This window comes from Micromys minutus, assembly GCF_963924665.1.
Source record: "Micromys minutus genome assembly, chromosome: 20".
Classification (NCBI taxonomy): Eukaryota; Metazoa; Chordata; class Mammalia; order Rodentia; family Muridae; genus Micromys; species Micromys minutus.
Window position 1 is genome coordinate 28,306,536 of NC_137955.1, and position 21,020 is coordinate 28,327,555.

The window sequence follows — 21,020 nt, forward strand, 5'->3', positions numbered from 1 at the left end:
AAGATAATCAACTGAACTCTAGCCTGCAACAAACTCTAAGAAGCCTGCAATAAAGCACAGGAGCAATCAGGGTCAGGTTACTATTAGTCCAAGACTAAAATGATAAAAGGAGCATCTCTAGAGAATACAAACTCTGAAACCTTGTTAGGCAGGAGGGCAAAGACCTGTCTTAAATGGACATCAATAGCCCATTTTGTAGTAAATAACCACATGTAATTTACTGTACATGATATGAAATTCCTTTCATTCTATTATCTTCTTTGATCCATACTACAGAAATTTCAAGTACTACTTGTTTTCCTTCTGACTGAACATTTAAGTCCATGCTTTATTAAACTCTAAGGTTGAAAGTTGCATAAACATCCTAAGTTACTTTCCGTGTCTATCCCTATTGAAGCCCATAAACAGAAATGTAAATGAATTCCATATAACTGCATAATTCAACTTGACAAAGATGATACAGATTTTATAAATGAAAAACTCAAGTACACTGATGGTATAGATGAGAACGGCTCCCACGGGCTTATATATTTGAATGCTTAGTCATTTGGCAGTGGCACTACTTGAGAAAGACTAGGTGTGGCCTTGATAGAGTAGGCATTGCCTTGTTGGATGAAGTGTGTCACTAGGGGTGGGCTTTGCGGTTTCAAAAACCCAACTCAGGTTCAGTGTCTTTTCTCCTGCTGCCTGCAAAACTGGATGTAGAACTCAGTTACTTCTTCTGCACCATGTCTGCCTGTGAGCTACCATGGTCCCTGCCATGAGGATAATGGGACTAAAGCTCTCAAACGGTAAGCAAGCCTCGTTAAATGCTTTCTTTTATAAAAGTCGACTCGGTCATGGTGTTTCTTTGCAATAGAACACTGCAAAGAATTTTCAGATTGAAAAAACTTGATGCTGTATACTCCTTGGCATTTACATTGTTTCCCATTTGGCTCAAGTGGATGGAAAAATAATCCCACACCAAGTCCCAGAAGCCTTCAGATTTAACACTCTAAAGCTAGTAGATTCTAGAACATCCACAGAGAAACGTTATTTATGACAGATAAAGGTACCCCATCTTCAGGTGTGTGAGAATGGGATAACACAGGGTGTATTTCTTGTTTTTATTTCAACATTTAAAATATTCACAGGTGGAGTAATAGGTTCATTGACACCTCCATGGAAGATGTACCAAACAAAACATACAGGCATTCCACAATTACAGAATTACAGACGTCTCACTATATGCATGTTTACACTACAGTTCATCTGGAAAAATGCCTTTCTTATGAAAAAAAATCTTCCTAATTTCACTACATTAATTTCCATATAAAGCAAAGCACAAAGAAATCCAGAAAAAGATACCTAAATATAACTCAACAGTAAGACTTTCAAGCTTTACAGAAAGCACTGTGTTAACATTCCTGTCAGGAACACTTACATAAATGTTCAATCCCTTCCTCCCTTTGTAGCCAGGCAAGGATGCATTTTCCTCCATGGTTTTCTCTAAGTTGCTGACTCCAAGATTCTATGCAGAATAGACTGATTATCCCAGCATCTTGACTAGGTAATGAGGTAGTATTTCCCAAGATTTTTAGGCATTTGTGAAGCAAAACAAAAGAGAATGCAAGTTTTTCTTTTTCAGTGATTGTAGAAATTGGCCAAAGTTTGCTTTTACTCTAAAAGAGGAAAACCCATTTGGAAGCCTTGCTACAGTGCATATTAAAGGGCAAAACCAAAGAGCAGATCTAATCACTATAGAATTACAAAAGAAGTAAGATACTTATGCTTTAAAATGTCAAGCCGCCTTCCTGGGAGAAAATTTACTATGATGGTGTTATTGACTCAACAGAATCTAGAACCACCTCAAAGACAGGCCTCTAGGCATGTCTGGAGAATTACTCTGCCTACTGTGGACAGCAGCAGCTCACAGGCTGTCAGGTTAAATGAAAAGGGGAGGGAACTGAGCACGCAATCACTGCTCTCAGCTTCCTGCCTATGAAGCAATGTGTCCAGACGTCAAGAGTTCCTGCAGTTGTGACGCTATGCAACAATGGACTGTAATCAAAATAACCCCTTTCTCCCTTAGGCTGCTTTTATCAGGACACTTCATCAGAGCAACAGAAAAGAAACTAAGACACTAAGGAGAAAGACATCTGAACACAAAAGAGGGACTGTACCTTTTCAATCTGAAAAGTCCCTTCTTTTAGCCTAATTCTCCTTTTCAACACAAAGGTAAAGATCAATAACTCTGGTATAACATTAGTGAACGAATTTACCTTTCAGCCTAACAAATTATGCCAGAGAAAGCTTTCCACATGGAGATTTTATTATGCTAAACGGCTAGCAATGCCTAGGTAACAGATGACAGATCTCTGTAGATCTCTATAAAGCAGATGGCTGAAATGCACAAATGCCCTCTGAATTCACAGCCTAGGAAATTTACCTATTAATCCCTCCTCATCTACACCAAAACCAAAGTTTTATGTTCTAACTATCCTTTTCTCAATGGCAAATAAGGAGTACTTTATAAAACTAATTAATCAATGAAATGCAACATATTATAAGAAGAATGTCCCTCAAGAATGAGATATATATATATATATCTTAAACACTTTGGTACCCTTTTTAGTATCAATTTGTAGTAACACACTAAAAAGCTACCTAAAGAATGTCTGTGGGGAAAGACAAGTTAACCACATGAGGCCTGGCAGATTGTTTTTTAAATTAAATCCTTGACGTTCTATAAAATGTTTAGACAATGGGAATCAAACCTGTTAATAAGACAGTGAAATTCTGATACGGCAGCTCTTAGTGGCAGCATTTTTCAAGTCTATAAATCGTCCTTGTTAGTTATTATTCTACCTAAACCCATCTTACTGTTATCACCAACATATCAAGTGCACACCATTTAGTTTCCTTTCTCATCACAGGCTAGCTTCCTCCAGTGTGACTGTTCCTTTGCAAACATTTTCCCTCTGAACACTACACCCTTTCATTGGGGCAATAGCCCTGAAACATGCCTGTTTAATCATGGTTAAATGAAAACCAGTGAAAATGTCTATCAAACTTGAGTTAACATCAAGTCTGGAAGTCTCTTGTCCAGATTAACGGTAAAACAGCCAACTCTAAAAACTGGCCACATAACCTACCATGACAATAAAGCTCAGTGACATGTCTGACAACATATAATCCACAAGCATTATTAGAATAGTAGGCCAGTAAGTTTCACAATTTTTACAAGTCTAATCTAGCTCTATCTGACTTTATAACCATCATCCCAGCACAAATGTTTACAGATAGACAGCTCATCAGACATTAGTCACTATGTTCTGTAGACTAAGTAACATCTACAACAGAGCACTATGAATAATGATATACCCCCTTGGAGTTCTCATGTAAGCCATGCTACCAAACATATCTGCTAATAACTAACACAGTAGACTCAGGAGGCAACAACACTGACAGTTTAACTTTCCAAATCAGCATAATATATCTGAGTTAAAAAGTGATGTAGAACTCGAACACTAAGAAAACTGAAGGAAAGGTGAAGTATAGTGGTGGGGAGAAGTCCTGGGGAGGAAAATCCAGCACATCTGGTTGGAAAGGAGACTGAGTATACATTTCACAAGCAGTCTAAGCCCAATGCAATACAAACTCTTCTGAATGTAAAGTGGCTCAACAATGTGCCTACAAAGGTGGTTATTTTGGCCTTAAACAGTAACTAGGTTTTTTTGATCAAAAAAGGCTACCACAGTTATGATTGATTGTAATGATCTGACTTTATTTTACACTAGGTAGGGGCACAAAGCAATCCTCTTTAATAAAGTTGACAATTAGCTTCACTTAGAACATTTTAATAATGCACATTAAAAAAAAGTATTTGTCTTACAAATTGCTCTGCAATCCAAATATACAACAGCTTGGAAAACAACATTTAGAAAACAAAAGCCAATGTAAAAAGACAGATTAAAACAACTACAACAGTACAGGTTTGCTATGGCTCAGAGTTTACAGCTTTCTCACTGCATCATCTATGTCGGAGATCTGTTCCTTCAGCTGGCTCCACTGTTCCATGTTTAAAGAAATACCTAAACAAGGTTTAAGAAATAGAAGGTGAAAACCAAGCCTTTTGGGGGATTCTGGTATGTCCAAACATTTGTATCAAAACTGTCATTTTGCATATGTATATTTTTAAGTGTTGAGCACAGAACCCAGATCTCAGGCATTCCACATACATCCTCTATTACAGAGCTACTTCACCAGCCTCCAAACTGCCCTTCTGAATGGCATAGCACTAGAATAGTGAAGTTTTGTGACCGATCTATATTGATATTAAAATCTTACATTTATTAGACACAGGCACAATTTTATATTCAGTTAACTTCTAACAGTACATCTACATAATGCCTATTTTGGCCAGTAAAGAATAATCTGAAAATATTTTACAAATATGTAGTCTAAAATGACCCAGATTTGGCATCAGAGATTGGCAGTTTTACATCCTGTCTCTTCCAACATTTGTTCCATATTTCCACCATATTTCCACCAAATTTCAAGATGTTCAGCTCTGTGCTGAGTTCTTCCATAAGCATCCACTGCACTTTGGGAAACTCCTTAGTGACTCAAAAGGGGCATGGTGGGATGCACAATTCAGATACAGGTCCAAGTGCACTCTATCAAGAGCAACACTCAGCTTCACCATCACTAGACTCAGTTTCTTAATCAGTAAATAAGACTTATGCATTAAAAGGTAGTTATACTATATTAAATCAGGTAATATGAAACCTTAGCAAACAGTTTTTTTTTCCCTAGAAAACTACTGAGGAACCACGAAACTGCAAAGGAGAACGCAACAGGCAGCAGTAGGAAAGCCTTTGAGGCCAACTGAATTCCTTCACCAACTTGTATTTGGTTTTCTTGTGCAAAATGAGACAAAGGCAACTTAAGAGAAGAAGGGTTTATTCTGACCCAGTCTGAAGGTAGAGGGCAGTTGCACACATGGGGCCCAGTGGTTTCACCAAGGCCTCAGGCAGGTGGGGCAGCCCACATTCCTTTGTCAGTTTAATGTGTCTACAAACACCCTCCTCAATACTCACAGGTATTCATGATGGTTTTCTAGCTACTTGGTAACAGAATAAACTGTTTCTACAAGATAAGAGTCTTGGTACTGGGCAAAGCACCAACACTAAGAGGACAGAGACCTTTAAGGATTCTGTATTAAAGAACATCCTGCTGGAGCTAAATCCAACACAAACACTAAACCCAGGAGTTTTCTGTTTCTCATTTTACAGTTTCCAAAGTAGTGCAATAATGTTAGTGATCAACATATTAGGATGCTGTTTTACTAAGTTTCATTACAAATTGATTATAAAAGGATCAACCAAGTAAGGCCAATCCTTAACCTGTATACCCTGTAACAATATAAGGTACATTTTTAATCAACATTAACATCAAACTCAAGACATAAAACCTCACCTTTTCTCCCTGGTTTCATTTCACCTTCTGAGTCCATCCAATATTCTCTAATATCAATTAGAATTTTTCCTTTAAAGTCCCGAACACTGACATATCTCATCTTTCCAATCTAGCAAAGAGGAAGAAAGAAAATGCAAAAAGAAAGGTTTTGAATTTATATTCATACCTTGCACTTAGAATCCTGGAATAAATATTCAGCTGTAATAGGTGGGGTATATGCATATGTCCAGAGAATGAATTCAGACATCTTTACCATTTTCTGCCTTGCACTGAGATCTCTCTGTGAACTAGAAGCTCACGGCTAAGTTGGCCACATAGTACTCAGGATCTGCCATTTCTACCCCTCTGTGTTAGGATTATTGCCATCTGCAGACAAATCCAACTACCTAAAGGGGGTGCCGAATGTTACTGCTCAGGTCCTCATGTCTGTACAGGCAGGTCTGCTTATTGAGCTATCTATCTTTCTTCAGCCTCACTTTAAAATGTATAATTTTAAATTAATAAATTAATAAAATAACACAGTAAGTAGAATGGATATCCTTTAACAAAAATAGAAACATTACATGTTCTTAAAAATCTCACTTTGGGGTAAGATATATACTTAACAGATTGTATATTCTGACAAATGCATATTCAAAAGACTGTGTGAACATCAGAATGCACCCAGTAAGACAATGCATACACTATGGTGCCAAGCCTATAGAATCCTCACTGTATATGTGTTCAACTGACTGACATTAGAGGCGGCACATAACTGTACATCCCAAACAACTGGCAGTATGGTCTCCCAAAAGATTATACATGTCCTTAATTGTACTATTCATAAGACTTAAGAAGTAGAAGCAATCCAAAAGTCCATCCTTAGATGAAGATACATAGAATGTGGCTTACACATGCAATGGAACACTATTCAACCTTTATATAGGCAATCCTGTCTATGCTACAGCATTGTGCTAAGTGAAATAAGCCACTCAGAGAATAACAGCAGTTCTATCTGTCTCAACCTAAATCAGATGTCTACAGCCTAACAGAGTAAACTCAAAAAATGAAACACCTCAGGAGGCAGAGGCAGTCAGCTGTGTTCAAGGTTAGCCTGGTTCACACATAGCAAGTTCTAGGCTACCCAGGGTGGATACTGGTTGAACAGGAACCACCACCAAGTCTCATGAGCTTGAATGCCTGGCCTAGAGGACTGAAACTGTTGATATGACCTTATTGGAGGAAGTGTGTTATTTTGTTTTTGTTTATTTTTTTAAAATCACAATCATTTGATTTTACCAATGAAGTCTTGGGAGCCAGATGCTGGGGTGGGAAACTGATAGCTCAGAGAGGCAGAGAAAGTCCCCAGCTGGCCTTCCTTCTTAGTCAAAGTCCCACCAGGAAGGTTACTCCCTTCTCTCTCACAGCATTTCAAACTCCTTCAAATCCAATGTCCCTCCCTTCTACTTCCTGTGCATTAATCTGTTCTCCTGACTCCTATGGTTACTCTGTTTTTTTACTTACTCTTACTCTATGGTTTTTTACTGATCCTATGCTCACTTCCTATAACTGATTGTTTTATTTAATCTCGTTTACAATATTCAAGCAGAACGGGCTTTGATTAAAGGTATGTGCTAAGTCTGAGCCACACCACAACTAAAAACAGGTTTTTCAGTAAATAACTGTCTCCAGGTTCACAGTGTGATCAAATATCCTGCAACATTGAACACACTTGTGGGAGTGGGCTTTGAGGTCTCATAAAACTACACCCAGCTACTCTCCAGCAAGACATTTGCCTACCTGCCACCATGCATCTTGCCATGGTGACAAGGAACTCTGAACTGTAAGCCAGCTGCAATTCAAAGTTTTCCTAAGAGCTGCTGCTGTCGTGGTGTCTCTTCACAGCAATACAACACTGACTAAGACAAACGTCTTCATAACAAGCAGAATTAGAGATGTACACTACAGGTGGATCTCTGTGAGTCTACAACTAGCTCTGATCTGTAGAGTATAGAACTAGTTCTAGGGCAGCCAGGCTACACAAAAAACCTTGTCTCAAGAAACCAAACAAAGAACCAAAGCTCTTTTTCCAGAGTGAGAAAATTATCCCCTAAAAATAAACCCCATTTATCAAAAATGTCTAACAAAACAGAACCTGTAGATCCATGGTAGTACATGTCTACAACCTCTGCACTTAAGGAAAAGCAGGAGGATTACTAAAAACTCAAATCTAGCCTATTCTACATAGTGACTTCCAGTGTAGCCAGGGCTATAAAAGGCCCTCATCTCAGACCCCACCCACCCACCAGACCAGAGGTGTCATTAATCTACAAGTAAAAAGGAAAACACACCATATAGCACTGATGAAGGAAAACCCAAGACACAGTTCTGACACTGTGTATTCCAAAGTGCTTCTTTACAGACACTAGGAAATACTCCAACTATATGTGTCCTGCCCCAAACAGTTTCTTTTGTACTTAAGTCAAATGGCCCTGGAAGATCTTCACCAAATAGACTTCTGAATCTCAGCAAAATTTTCTTGGCTTCAACCACAGAGGCTCTCTAATTCATACACAGCCCAAGCTGCTTCCCACTTCATGATATTAACTCAAGTTCCTGCTCTTGAAAATGCTTCCTTTGTCCACACACTTTGCAGAGCTGGCCCACATCTTAAGATTTAGGTGTCACTCCTTTTAAACAAGATTCTCAGGCCTGCTCTCTCAATATGCCCACTACTTATCAGGACTTATTGTAGTTTTTACTAAGTATGTGTAATCAAGGTCCACTTAAATTCCACTAGGTTACAGATCACATTCTATGTGGATTATTAAAACAGCCTGAATGAAATACAGAGCACAGTGAGCATCCAATTTATTATCCATTTAATCAAAAATAGCATTCATCACATACCTTCACCTATATTCTCTATCAAACTAACATGCCCTCAAATTATATTGAAGTCAAAGAATTGAAACCTCTAACTAATTTACATTTTGTCTACGACTTTCTTCTACTACTTTTAGTTTTCTTTTACCACTTTATCAATTTACATCCTTTCTTCTTTCATCATCCATTTGCAAATCTCTCACAAACTGCTAATGACTCCTCTCTTTGGTTTTTGTGTTCTTTGGCTGGCTATTTAGTTGAGCATATGTAAAAGCCAACAAGAATAATTTCCAGCCAAGACGCCCAGGTACTACAGGAGACTGTCCTCAGTGGCCACATTCACTACCAGGTCTACCTCACTCACGACTGGTCCTTCTTCATCACTATCTCTTCCTCATCAATACAAATCAAAGTCTAGAATTGCCCCCACAGTCACAGCATCACTTGCTCACAATGCCTCACTCATGTCACAGATCAGTGTTTGCAGTGAAGCAAATACAGAGTTGCTAAAAACACATAATAAAGTCAAGATGTCAAGCACCCTTCCTGGGCTTCCCCATCTCACTACATCCATTCTACCCACCACCCCTTCTCCAGTTAAGCTCAGACTCCAGGTCCACACATGCTAGCAACTCCAGCTCTTTACACATGCACTACATGTCCCCAGCCTTCTGTTTCTTTGAGGCCATTTCTCTAAAATACTATCAAATTTACACTTTCTAGTCAAATACTCAACCTACTTACTCAAATTTGCTTCCCAAATATACAGTTCTAAATCTTTTTTTGGCTTTCTGTAACCTTTAGATTTGTACTAGTTAAATATAGTAAAACTAGACTTCTAGACTTTACCTTCACTTCCTATTCAATTGTTAATAAATATCAAGAGGATTACATCACAGACACTGTGGTGTGCTATCACATGAAGGATCTGCTCCAGTGGACAGAATGCAATCCGACTTTACCTGGAACATGTTATCATCTCTGCTGCTGCTACTCTGCTTGGAGGATGACAGAGCTCTAGAAGTCTCACCAGGCTTTTGCTTCTTCACAGGTTTCTCTGAAACAACTTGCTTTTTCCTCTTTAACTAAAAAAAAAAAAAGCAATACTCACATGTAAAGTTCAAAGCACTTCATTAAAGAGTCAAATTTTTGACTTATTAAAAAATATGTACATTAAAATTTTTAACTATGAATGTACTCTTCTCATAACTAACGTTTGTGTTTTTATAGTCTATTCTCAAAACCCCCAAAGATACCTCAGATATTAACGTAGTGATCTTGTGGACTAGAACCCATACACTACTCTCAGGAAGTGAGAAGCGGCCTATAACCTCTGAATAAACTTTTGGAAACTACAAGTTTACCAAAACTTTCCTCTTATTATTTTAATCCTTTTAAAAAAAAAAAAAAAAAAAAAAAAAAAAAAAAAACAAAGTATACCGGTATACCCTGTAACCTTGACTAAGGTTGAGGCAGGAAAGCTGAAAAACAAAAAACAAAACTAACGTATTTATGACTAAAACATGAATACTAATTCCTTATCTATTCCAAAAAGAATCTGTATTGTTTTCAAGAATGAATGCTTCCAGCCTCTACTACATAGCAAGCTCCAGGCCAGTCAGGGCTATACAATGGAACTCTATCTCCTGGGGGGAGGGGAGTATGCCTAGGTAAAAGAAGGTATTATCTTATGCCAGGCACTGAAAACTCAATTCTCCAGGCACTAAGAATATTGAAGATAGATAGTGATAAAACTAGCACTCAATCTCTTAATATTTTAGAAGCAGCACTAGTATAAAAGAATTTTATATAGCCTCCTTATTCTCAAAATGAGCTAAAAGCTAAAAAATAAAAATTTTAAAAACTCATGTTAAATTCCCAGCCCAAACAGTAGAGGGCAGGCAAGTTCCTTCTTAGTAGACAAGTACAAACTAGTTTACTATTACTAAACTTACTATATTAAATTTCTTGAGGCTAGAATAAGAATATAAAATGAAAACTATGGATGTGTTTAATGTAAACATTTACAGGATTAATAGTACTATGTGAGACAAGCTACAAAACCCCTCAAGCAAGAAGGCTATGCTCTGGACTGGCGCATGCCCAACAAATAACCTCAATATCAGTTATATACACACACTTAGAAGTTATATCAATACATTCTAAAAAGACTTCAAGTACAACTATCTGTGTTTGCAGCCTTATTTCAAAATTATAAATGATATCATAGTCTATCTTCACACGTATAGGCTCCAACTTTCCTGAATTTTCCTATGGAGCTCCCTTTTCTTAGGTAGTACAGAGGCAAAAAACAAAACCTAAACAATAACAAAAACTTTTAAAAAATTTTTAAAAAAATGGAAACAAGGGGGCTGCTGCTTTAAATAAAAACAGGCTCCCCAGTATCCCAGGTGACCTTGAACTTCTAACCCTCCTGCTTCCATCTCTAGTGCTAGGGGATCAAACTGGGGGCTTTCTGAGGGATAGGTCAGCACTCACCACTGAACTAGGAAACTAGCCTTGCCTGCTGCTTTTGCACATTTGTAAGCCATGGATGGACTGATTACTTACGGTCAACAAAGTAAGTAAACAAATAAGGGTAAATACAATTTGCTCAATTTCTAGGATATAAATGCCTATTCAGATATAAATTTCTATTAAGACACATCTGTGTGGAAGGAAGTCTTGACCACAAGGTGAACTGCTTCGTCACACTTCACTGCTGTGATCAACTGAGTGGAATGAAGTTGACAAAACAAGGATCTCCTAACACAGAAAAAGCTTATCTGACAATATGGGTAATTTTATGTTCCTGTGCTTTATGACTTTAGTTACTAAAAGTGAATTAACTTTTAAAGTTAAAATGTATCAAAACTAAAATTCAGTAAATTTGGAACAGGGGAGCAGTGACTGAGAAATCTGTCAACATCAATGTTTTCATTTAAAACTTCATGCAGCCCAATAGTGACTCACTACTTATAGGTTAGGCAGAGTTTTGGAAATTTTATTTTTATCACCTTGTGTCTATTGTACTTGTGATGCCTGTATGTGGATACCTGAGGCTATAGGGCAAACTTGGTATAATGGGGTCTCTTCTACCACATGGAAGAACAGAGAGACCAAACTCAGCTGAGCCACCACAGCAGGGTAGATTAATCAGGTTTTTGAATGAAAGAGATGTCTAATTAATGGTAAGTAGTGTCATTGGCCTAACTAGGATTCTAAGGCTCTAGAGTCTAAGAAAGCATAGAACTGTTGACTTTTGGTTACTAAAGGTGCTCAATGGAGGACTTGTTTAGTCTGAACTGGGCCCCTACTCATGAGGCTGAGGCATAAGAACAAAAGTCCAAGGTCAGCCCAACAACTTATTGAGACCCTGTTGCAAATAAGAGGGCTAGAGATATAACCCCAAGTGTAACACAAAGGCCTCTTAAATCTGATGTAAGGACTGCAAATGAGTCTAGAATCTAATATTCTACTCAAGGAATCCATTTGTCATTTTTCTTTACAAAATGCCCTTGCAGATTCTCTCTCTTACATTCTGAGCCTAGCATTGGTACCATCATCCCAGCCCTCAGGGAAAACTGAGGTGGTTGGAGAAGTCTAGGATGCATAGCAAAACCTATCTAAAAAGTCTAACAGGCCTTTCTCTTCAAAACTGAATGTTGGCATTATAGAATAATTAATGTACATACATTTTGCTGTACTATAAAAGAAATTGTTACAGGAAAAGTCACCTTTTTTTCAACTTCGCTGTCAGAATCACTGCCTGAAGAGCTTGAAGAAACAAGTTCCTTTGATTTAGGCATTCTGAAAAAAAAAAGACATCACATGAATAATTTACAAGATGTTTTAGTACCTTCATCTTAGCTCTCCCACTCCAAAATACAAAACAAAAAAAAAAAAAAAAACAAAACAAAAAAAAACCTTCCATGGCTCATTCTTGCCTTTTGTAGTACTGGAATCTTTACACTAAACACACATCGTCTAAATTGCAAGTAACAAGCACAGCCAAATACTCTAAACAGGACAAGAAAAGCCATGTGCGCATTCCTTCACCTTCTCAAAGTCAGTCAATGGGTCTCTTTAACAACTCATTTAGAGAGGTTATAAAGTTTGTGGGTAGACCACAAGAAAGCAGTTGAGAATAATTACTTTAAAATAAAAAGAAATGTATATCAAAATAACTGGCAACAACCAAAGTTCACAATGTTATATACAATTCACAATAATTTTGAACTGATTTTCTACTTTTGGAAATATATAAAATTTGAAAGCTTCATGTGCAAGGCAAAACTCACCCAACAGGCACACAGCACAGAGCTTGCTGTTTATTTAGTGCCCAAGCATAAAACAAAGGGCAGACCATCTTAGTCTAACCCACATTTCAGTAAGTCCTTAGGCATGCCCTAAGTCCTTTCAAGATACTTCCACCAGGTGGTAAAACTAGGTGGCAAAAGCTATTTACCAAACGTTCTTCTGCTCTCTCCATCTAAATACACGTATTGATTTCTGTATGGCTTAAAGGGCCTAACGAACAACACATTCTGTAAATGCTAAAGAAAAATACTTCAATTCCCACCTCCTACGTCAAAAAAAATTATAACCCAGCTCTCTACAGACCAAACTGGCATTCAATGTTCAAAATAGGAGGTCAAGGCAAAAGTGGGCTATCCAAATCCTGTCCACGACCATACAGAACCCAAGTGGTCAGTCCGCTGAGGGTAATAAACACTGGAGGGAGCAGCAAGGTTCATAACCAGTTTCATTCGCTCTCCTCTTACTGCTCCATTTCACAACCTGACCTCCAAAGTCAAGTTTCCCAAGCAAGTTCCCAAAATCAAGTTCAACTACACAAAACCTGCTTCTGAAAGATAATTAACTTGAACATAAATTTCTCCCTTGCAAACAGCCAGCCATATCTATCTCCCATTACGAAAAGCTGCCTAGGGAACTAAAATTACTTCAAAGAACCACGTCATTATCTAACCTAAATCTACCCAATAAGAAAACAATGTTAATGGTAACTAAAGCCAGGCCGTTCCCTATATACTTGGATTTTCAACTTTAACGGGGTGGTTTCTTTGGGGCCAGGGGGCTTCGTAATCCTAGCAAAAGGTAACTAAAGGCGTGATCGTGGAGTTCAGCCTGATCACTCGGTGACTTGCTTGGGGGAGGAGTACTGAAAACATCCCAGAGTGCAAGGCACCCGTGGGCAAGTGGCCGAGAAAGCCCGGGGCGCCGTGGGGGGTCTCGTCCAGGAAGCTCCAGAAAGCCCCGAGGCGAAGGCTGGGGCTAGGACCGGTCTCAGGAAGGGGGCGTGGGGCGCCGAGAGCGTGCGGGAGAGGAGGGCCTTGCGCCAGCGCCATTTTATCCTCGCCCTAGAGCCCAGCCATGTTTGCCGAGGCGGGCCCCCCGCCCCTCAACCCAGCGGGGCCAGCGTCCCCCGGGGGCCTTCCCGAGTACGGCGGTACGGGGAGGGGTGGGCAAGCGCAGCCTCAATGCTGACCGCGAGCCCCTCCGCCCGGAGCCCCGCCACAGTACGAGGGGCGCGCGGCCTTCACCCGCGGCTCCCGGCCGCTCGCCCGCACGCGCCCACCGCCTCGGCTCCCGGAGTGGCCCCCACATGAGGCCCGCGGGGCCGCGGGCAAGAGTGGAAGCCCTTCAGAGATATTTCTCCCAGCCGTGGCGGGCAAGGGGAACGGAGGGGTCGCGGCAGCCCGGGGTCGGCCCGGCCGCAGCCTCGAGGGATGGGCCCGGGGTCCCGCGTACTCACGCTCTGCTCCAGCCGTCCAACAGCCTCAGGCTCGCTTGCTTGCTCCGGACTGACAGAGAGTCGGAAGTGACGGCAATTTAGATGCTCAGGCTCCGCCCAATGGCTCGAAGGACACGTGAAGGGGCGTGGCCTCGCCGCCCAACCGACAGCCGGCCCTTTCCAGGGCCTTAAAGGGACCGCTACAGATCCTGAACCGAATGCTCCTAAAAGGGAGGTGGCGCCACCGTGAAATGCCACACACTTTGGGCCTGACCTGAAAGAGAATGAGGTGTAAATGAAATATAATGAAACATAAATGACAACCACGGAGCTTTGCGCTTGCTCTATAAATGCTGTACTGAAATGACGGGGCTATACTGAGAAAGAACAATATGCCGACCCATTTGCCCACAAATGATTTTCCTGTTCCACCTTTAATATCTGACTCAAACTCTAAACTCTAAAGGAAGCAAGACAGAGAGGCACACTATTTAATTCAAAAAGTCAAAGAAATATTACAGATGTCCTTAGCCACAAAACCTTTATTCTTAAACTGAAGTACTAGGGATCCAAAGTAATTGTGGTTTGAATATAAAATCCCCCTGTGGGCTCATTTATTGGGGATCTGGTTATCAGCTGATGACCTTTTCAGGGGAGACTGGATCCTGATGGCTCTGAGTTAATCAGTCAATTGGTGCTCTGAGACAGTCATAATATGACGGCATTATTACGAGTGGTGAAAGTAAGAATTAGAGCCGGTGGGAGGTCAGGGTGTGTCCTTGTGGGATGCATTTTCCCCTGGCCCCCTCTGAGTTCCCTTTCTCTCTGCAGCTTCCTCCTCTGCAGGTTACCATGGACTTGGTGTTCCGCCTCACCACCAGCCTAGAATACAGGAGATGGAAACCGTAGATGGAAACCAGGAGCCATGTTGAATCTCCAACCCTTTGTCTACACACGGGAGCAGCGTCTTGCAGGGGAAATCCATTCCACCAGCACAAATAACTACAAGCAGATGGCTTAAGACATGCGTTTGGTGATTTCCTACTGTAGCCAACAATAATCAGAATTATCTGCTTATCACAAAGATTTACATAAGGCATTTTACGGATTCTGAGAGTTGAAATGACCATTGTCTTCACATTAAACATCTGTAAAAGTAATAAATGATTCAAATTCTGTATTACCTACTAAGGGTATGGAAGTACCCCAGCATGCCCCTACTAAGTGCAGTGTCCAACTAGAGCAACACTGTCGGAAAATAAAACAAGGAAGAAGTCTTTGTCTATGAAGCTCTAAACACAGGCAAACATAGAAACAGGTTGCCCTGGAGGAGGTCACTGGGGGCAATATGGAACAATTTGCCTGGTGTGGAAAATATCTTGGTCTGGACTGTAGTTGCACATAGTATGCAGATAAAATATTTCACTTACAATTTGTGCTTTTTATAGTGTAAAGCTATACTTCCATAAACATTAAAATAAAAGGTTTGAAATTGAATTGTAACCAGGCATGGAGATTGTAATTACAGCAACTGGAGCAGCTGAGATGAGTTCTTTCCTCAAGTTAAATTTTATAGCAATGGACAGAACTAATAACTGGGGGAGGGGGAAGCATTGATAAAGATCATTTCGGATTTTGTAAATCTAAGGCAACATTTATTTAGCAGGTAACATCTTTAGGATTCAGAATGTGGCACAAATGGGAAGGAATGTCAAGGTGACAGAGAGGGGCAGAAAAGCAAAAAGGAAAATGGACATATCCAAAAGAGAGGCTCTGCTGCAGACCAGAGGTAACACAGAAGGCAAGATAAAGGTGGTACATAAAAACCTGAGGGAGCAAGCCAGGTGATACAGGCCTTTAATCCCAGCACTTGGGAAGCAGAGGCAGAGGGGCAGAGGCAGAGGCAGGTGTGTCTCTGTAAATTCCAAACAAACCTGGTCTATCTACAGAATGTGTTTCAAGATTTGTGTGTGTGCTACACAGAGAAACCCTGTCTCAAAAATCGGGGGGGGGGGGAAGAAGAGGAAGAGGAAGAAGAAGGAGGAGGAGGAGGAGAAGAAGAAGAAGAAGAAGAAGAAGAACAACAACAACAACAATCAAAATCAAAAAATAAAAACCGACCTTTGGGAGGTACCCCAGTCTTGCCTCCTCCACCCTCACAGAAGAAGTCTGTGAGGAGCTGGGAGGAAGGAATGGGTGAGTGGTATATGTTAAGGGAGTGAAAGGCAGACAACAGAGGAGACTGAGTCACAGTCTTGTGCAAGCATCCCTCTCTGAATCTTTTTAGAACCACTTGACTTATAAAAAACCAAATGCAGACAAAACTGCAACTAGACTTGTAAAATACATTTTGTGAAGCATCTAATCATAATAAAAACGAACCCCGACAGGGCCAGGGAGATGGCTCCATGGGTCAAGAGCTCACTACTGTGTACGTCTGAGGACCTTGGTTAGGCTCCCCAGCACCCACAAGCTGGGTGTGGCAGCTCTCCTCTGAAACACAAGCATGGGGTGAGGGTGGGAGAGGACAGCAATGCAGATCAGAGAGGGCCTGGTGTCTCGGCCAACCACTGGCTGAGTCAGAGTTCCACATTCACCAAAACACCCCGTCTCAAAACACCAGAAAGAATAGCAATAGAGGAACACATCCCAAAGCAGCCAACCTCCAGCTATTGCACGTGCAACCACAAGCATACATGCACACATGTGTATACCCACACACACACCATACACATAAAAATCAACACATCAAAATGCCTGATGGGGTCAGAGGCATAGAGCTCCCTAGGCGCTGCGGTTACACGTGGTTGTAGCCACCCATTTTGGTGCCAAGAATCGAGCTCAGATCCTCTGCAATAAGAAAAACTGTCATCTAAGTGAGCATTTAGAGGAACTCTTCTACTTAGCATCTTACCCATACTCACAATGGGACATATAGGTAACCAGAATCAGATACATTACAGGTAGGGACATGCTCGGTAGAAAAAAGGTTACACAACTTGAAAACAGTTGATCAAAATAGAAAACCACCCAAATTAGTATGCCTAGTAACCAAACTCCTCCTCCTTTTAACACCATAAAAGGAAGCCCCAAATACTCCTCTTTTAACACCGTAAAAGGAAGCCCCGAATAGTGAGCATTCCTGTCCATGTGTGCATCAAGCAACAGCTCTTCCTGCTACTTCTGAGCCTTGCCCTTCTCCACACAGCATTTCGTCAGCACGTTACAGTAGCGCACAGGAGTCAGATGTTAGCTATTGGACCATTAAACTATGAGATTTCAGGTATAAATTATAAATTGTTCTTAGTCAAAAAAATACCAGCCTCTGTCCCCACACCCACCCTCTTAGATGTCCCTGACACTGAAAGGGAATAGTCAGGAGGGAAGATTCCTCCTCTGTGCCTTTGAAAAGTTGCTCACTCTTTTCCCAGAATAGCTCAGAAGAAACCATGAAGTCCAAAGACACTTTGGGGATTAGGGAAGAGAAGGCTCTCTCTCCAGCCTACAGTGATTCTTAGACAAGCTCTGTAGCTGGATCTAGGGATCTAATTAATACTGAATCTGATAAATGAGAGAAAAATGCAAAAGCTTTTAATAAATTTGCATATACCCGAGGATCCACAAGACAATGATATCGGAAGAAATGATCACAGCATGGTGCTTTTTAGACAAAATCATCAAGGAATCGTGGACACAGGCTATTTGAGCTAGAATCATGCATTCTGGGCCTAATTCTAAGAAATACATGTTGTGGGGAAATAAAGAGCTAGCGCAGGATAAGAGTGGCCTCAAAGAATTTGGTTATTCAAAATCTTATAACCTCAGTGGCTAGCTTCCAGTGATCCAGACTATTTTCAGGCCTTGGTATGTGAAAACCAACTCTCCCCAAAGAATCTTATGGCTTTCTGCATGCAATGGAAGACAGACCAAATCACCATTTCTTAGGATATTTCTTCAAAGGACTCAGCTTGACATAATCTCATTCAGGGTTCTGAGAGCAAAGCTAGCCTGTGCTTCATCAGGCAGGTGGGGAGGGATGTGAAAGGGGCTCTGTACCTGAAGACTTGGGGGAGAAGGATCTCTGTGGAGAGGGAAGACTGACGCAGCTTCACAGAGCAAGGAGAGCAAAGAAGGCCTACAGTCAGGTCAAGACCTCACCAACCATGACCTGTAGGAACAATCTCTTGTACCACGTAAAAGTATCATCTGTGGATGAAAAGCTGGTGGCCTTTTAGCAAAAGGGAGGAAGTTGAAGGTGGGAGTTCCCATAGAGAAATAGGAACTCCAGGAAGAGTCAGGTAAGCAGGAAATTCACCCCGGACTCAGAGGACGTCAGACCTATGAAACTAAGGAGAGGCGACTAGCCATGTGGCAGACGTAGAATAGTATAAATGGGTTAAAACGTTACAGGCTGGTGAGCAAGCCTAGCTTAAGGCTTAGGAATTTTTTTAAATAAATAATAACCCTTTGGGTGGTTATTTGGGAACTGGGATGTGGCTAGAAAAGCCTGCAGCCCCAATGACCTGCAGAGAGAGGGCAGAACAAAGGCATCTCAATAAGTGCCAATGGGAAGAAAAGACAAGAACCAGGCAATGTGAGGTCTTTACTTCATCCTAGCCAAAAAAAAAGGAAAAAAAAAAAGAAAGAAAAGAAAAAGAAAAAAAAGAAAAAGAAAGAAAGGAAGGAAGAAAAGAAAAGAAAAAGAGAAAAACAAGAAGAGACTCGGCACGCACTCTCAGGAGCAGCATGGACACATGGGAAATGCACCAGACCCCAGGACCTCACCTGCTGCTTTGACATCACAGCAGTCCACCCACCTCTACATGGGATTAAGGAGAAAAGAGAAGAGTAACAGTCATGAGTTTGACCCCAAATTACCTAAGAATAAGTTCCCAACACTAACTAAAATTGTTCATCACAGTAGAACAACCAAGGGAGTCCCAGTTCTTGGGAGTTGAGATTTGTAGCAGAGTCGTGCCAGTGAAGTATAAAGAAGAAGAAGCAAGAAATTGAGTGGGGCCCAGTCTGTTCCTGGCTTCCTTCAGATGGAGATGTAGAACTCTCAGCTCCTCCTGCACCATGCCTGCCTGGATGCTGCCATGCTCTTGTCTTGATGATAATGGACTGCAGCTCTGAACCTGTGAGCCAGCCCCAATTAAATGTTATTATTTATAAGACTTGCTTTGGTCATGGTTTCTGTTCACAGCAACAAAACCCTAACTAAGACATGGGATGATATTAGAAGGAAGGGCACTGAGAGATAATTAGGTAGTCAGAGCAAGAAGCTGAGACTTTATCTCCTAAACAGTGTGGAACAGAGACAAAACTGGAAATGCAAGAGGCCTTTCTTCAGTGGCATATATTTCCCCCCTACAAGGCTGCATCTAAACCACCTACTGGAAGTCAGGTGTTTAAACATCTGAGAGCCTATTGGGACATTCTCATTCAAACCACTACACTTTTCTGTCTGAGATACTGGAGAATTACTACTGGAAACAGGAGGAGCGACCAGCAAATACTATGTGTTCACCTAGTGTTCTATAGGTTTAACTTTGATGGGCTATTTCCAAGTCAGAAAGTCAACAGCAACCAAAAACCAAGAGAGTAGCATTTGCTCTGTGTTGTGAGGCACTGTCCCCTAAGCATGACATGGCCATTGCCCTTTTAAACTCCTTAACACTGTGACTACCAGCCCAGGAGCTGAACAGGACTGAGCCCACGAATGCTTCATTGGAGGGGGTCTAGCAATTTTATAGATAGTTAACAGTTTCTGGGGGTGGGAGGGAGAGGCCTCACCCCACCCACTCATCCCTCCACTCCTGAGGATGTGGACAGTTGATTACTGGGAGAGTGAGAGACATTGTCTTCCATGGTATGAGCACTTGGAAGTTGAGCCATGATCCTGAAAACAAGCCTTTGCCCATGTTCTTCTTAGTAACCTACTTGCTCAATTAGCAACAGTAACGTGACTCATTGGTTCACCAAGCTGGATTTGAGTGGAATCACTCCTTTGGTCTGCCACATCTAGCATAAACTAGTGATCGTCTCCCTCAGAAAAGCTCACACACGCTTCCACAGGAGGCCTACACGCCGCCGCCATGACTCTAGTGATCCCTGAGAAGTTCCAGCACATCTTGCGAGTACTGAACACCAACATCTATGGGCGGCGGAAAATGGCCTTCGCCATCACTGCCATTAAGGGTGTGGGGCGGAGATGTGCTCATGTGGTGCTGAGGAAAGCAGACATCGACCTCACCGAGAGGGCTGGAGAACTCACCGAGGATGAGTTAGAGCGTGGGATCACCATCATGCAGAACCCACGACAGTACAAGATCCCAGACTGGTTCCTGAACAGACAGAAGGATGTGAAGGATGGAAATACAGCCAGGTTCTAGCCAACGCTCTAGGCAACAAACTGCGTGAGGACCTGGAGCGCCTGGAGAAAATTCGAGCCCATAGGGGGCTGCGCCACTTTTGGGGCCTTCATGTCCGCGGTCAGCACAGCAAGACCACTGGCCGCAGGGGCCGTACTGTGGGAGTATCCAAGAAGAAATGAGTCTCTGGGCCTTTGCTGTTAATAAATAGTTTATATACCTATTTAAAAGAAAGAAAGGAAGGAAGGGAGGGAGGGAGGGAGATAGGAAGGGAGGGAAAGAAAGAAAGAAAGAAAGAAAGAAAGAAAGAAAGAAAGAAAGAAAGAAAGAAAGAAAGAAAGGAAACCTCACACAACGCTCTGCCATTTGGATCCTGAAGGAGACTAGTTTTTGGTGGGGTAAGAAGAAGAAAAGGAAAAACTGCCTTTGCTCTCCAACAGGCAGACCCACAAATCACTTATTAAAATGGTCTCAAACAAGCTGTTGTTACAGGCTCATATTTTATCTGCTCTTAGAATATAACTTTCATAGTACAATATAAAGAAGCTATAAGCTCTCAGGCTTAA

General features: G+C 41.3%; 1 protein-coding gene and 1 pseudogene across 2 annotated transcripts; one reads left to right on the forward strand and one right to left on the reverse strand.

The window, feature by feature from the left end:
- Positions 1–1,117: 1,117 nt before the first annotated feature.
- SUB1 (SUB1 regulator of transcription) lies at positions 1,118–14,223 on the reverse strand. The gene is made up of 5 exons (XM_080933633.1): positions 14,102–14,223; positions 12,063–12,135; positions 9,288–9,410; positions 5,461–5,569; positions 1,118–4,073 (listed from the first exon to the last, which is right to left on the reverse strand). The coding sequence occupies exons 2-5, from the start codon at positions 12,132–12,134 to the stop codon at positions 3,994–3,996; spliced, it is 384 nt and encodes a 127-aa protein (XP_080789759.1). The 5' UTR covers position 12,135; positions 14,102–14,223; the 3' UTR covers positions 1,118–3,993.
- A 5,955-nt stretch (positions 14,224–20,178) lies between these two features.
- On the forward strand, positions 20,179–20,636 carry LOC308433707 (small ribosomal subunit protein uS13-like; annotated as a pseudogene). The gene has a single exon. The product of its transcript is annotated as a small ribosomal subunit protein uS13-like (transcript).
- Positions 20,637–21,020: the final 384 nt, after the last annotated feature.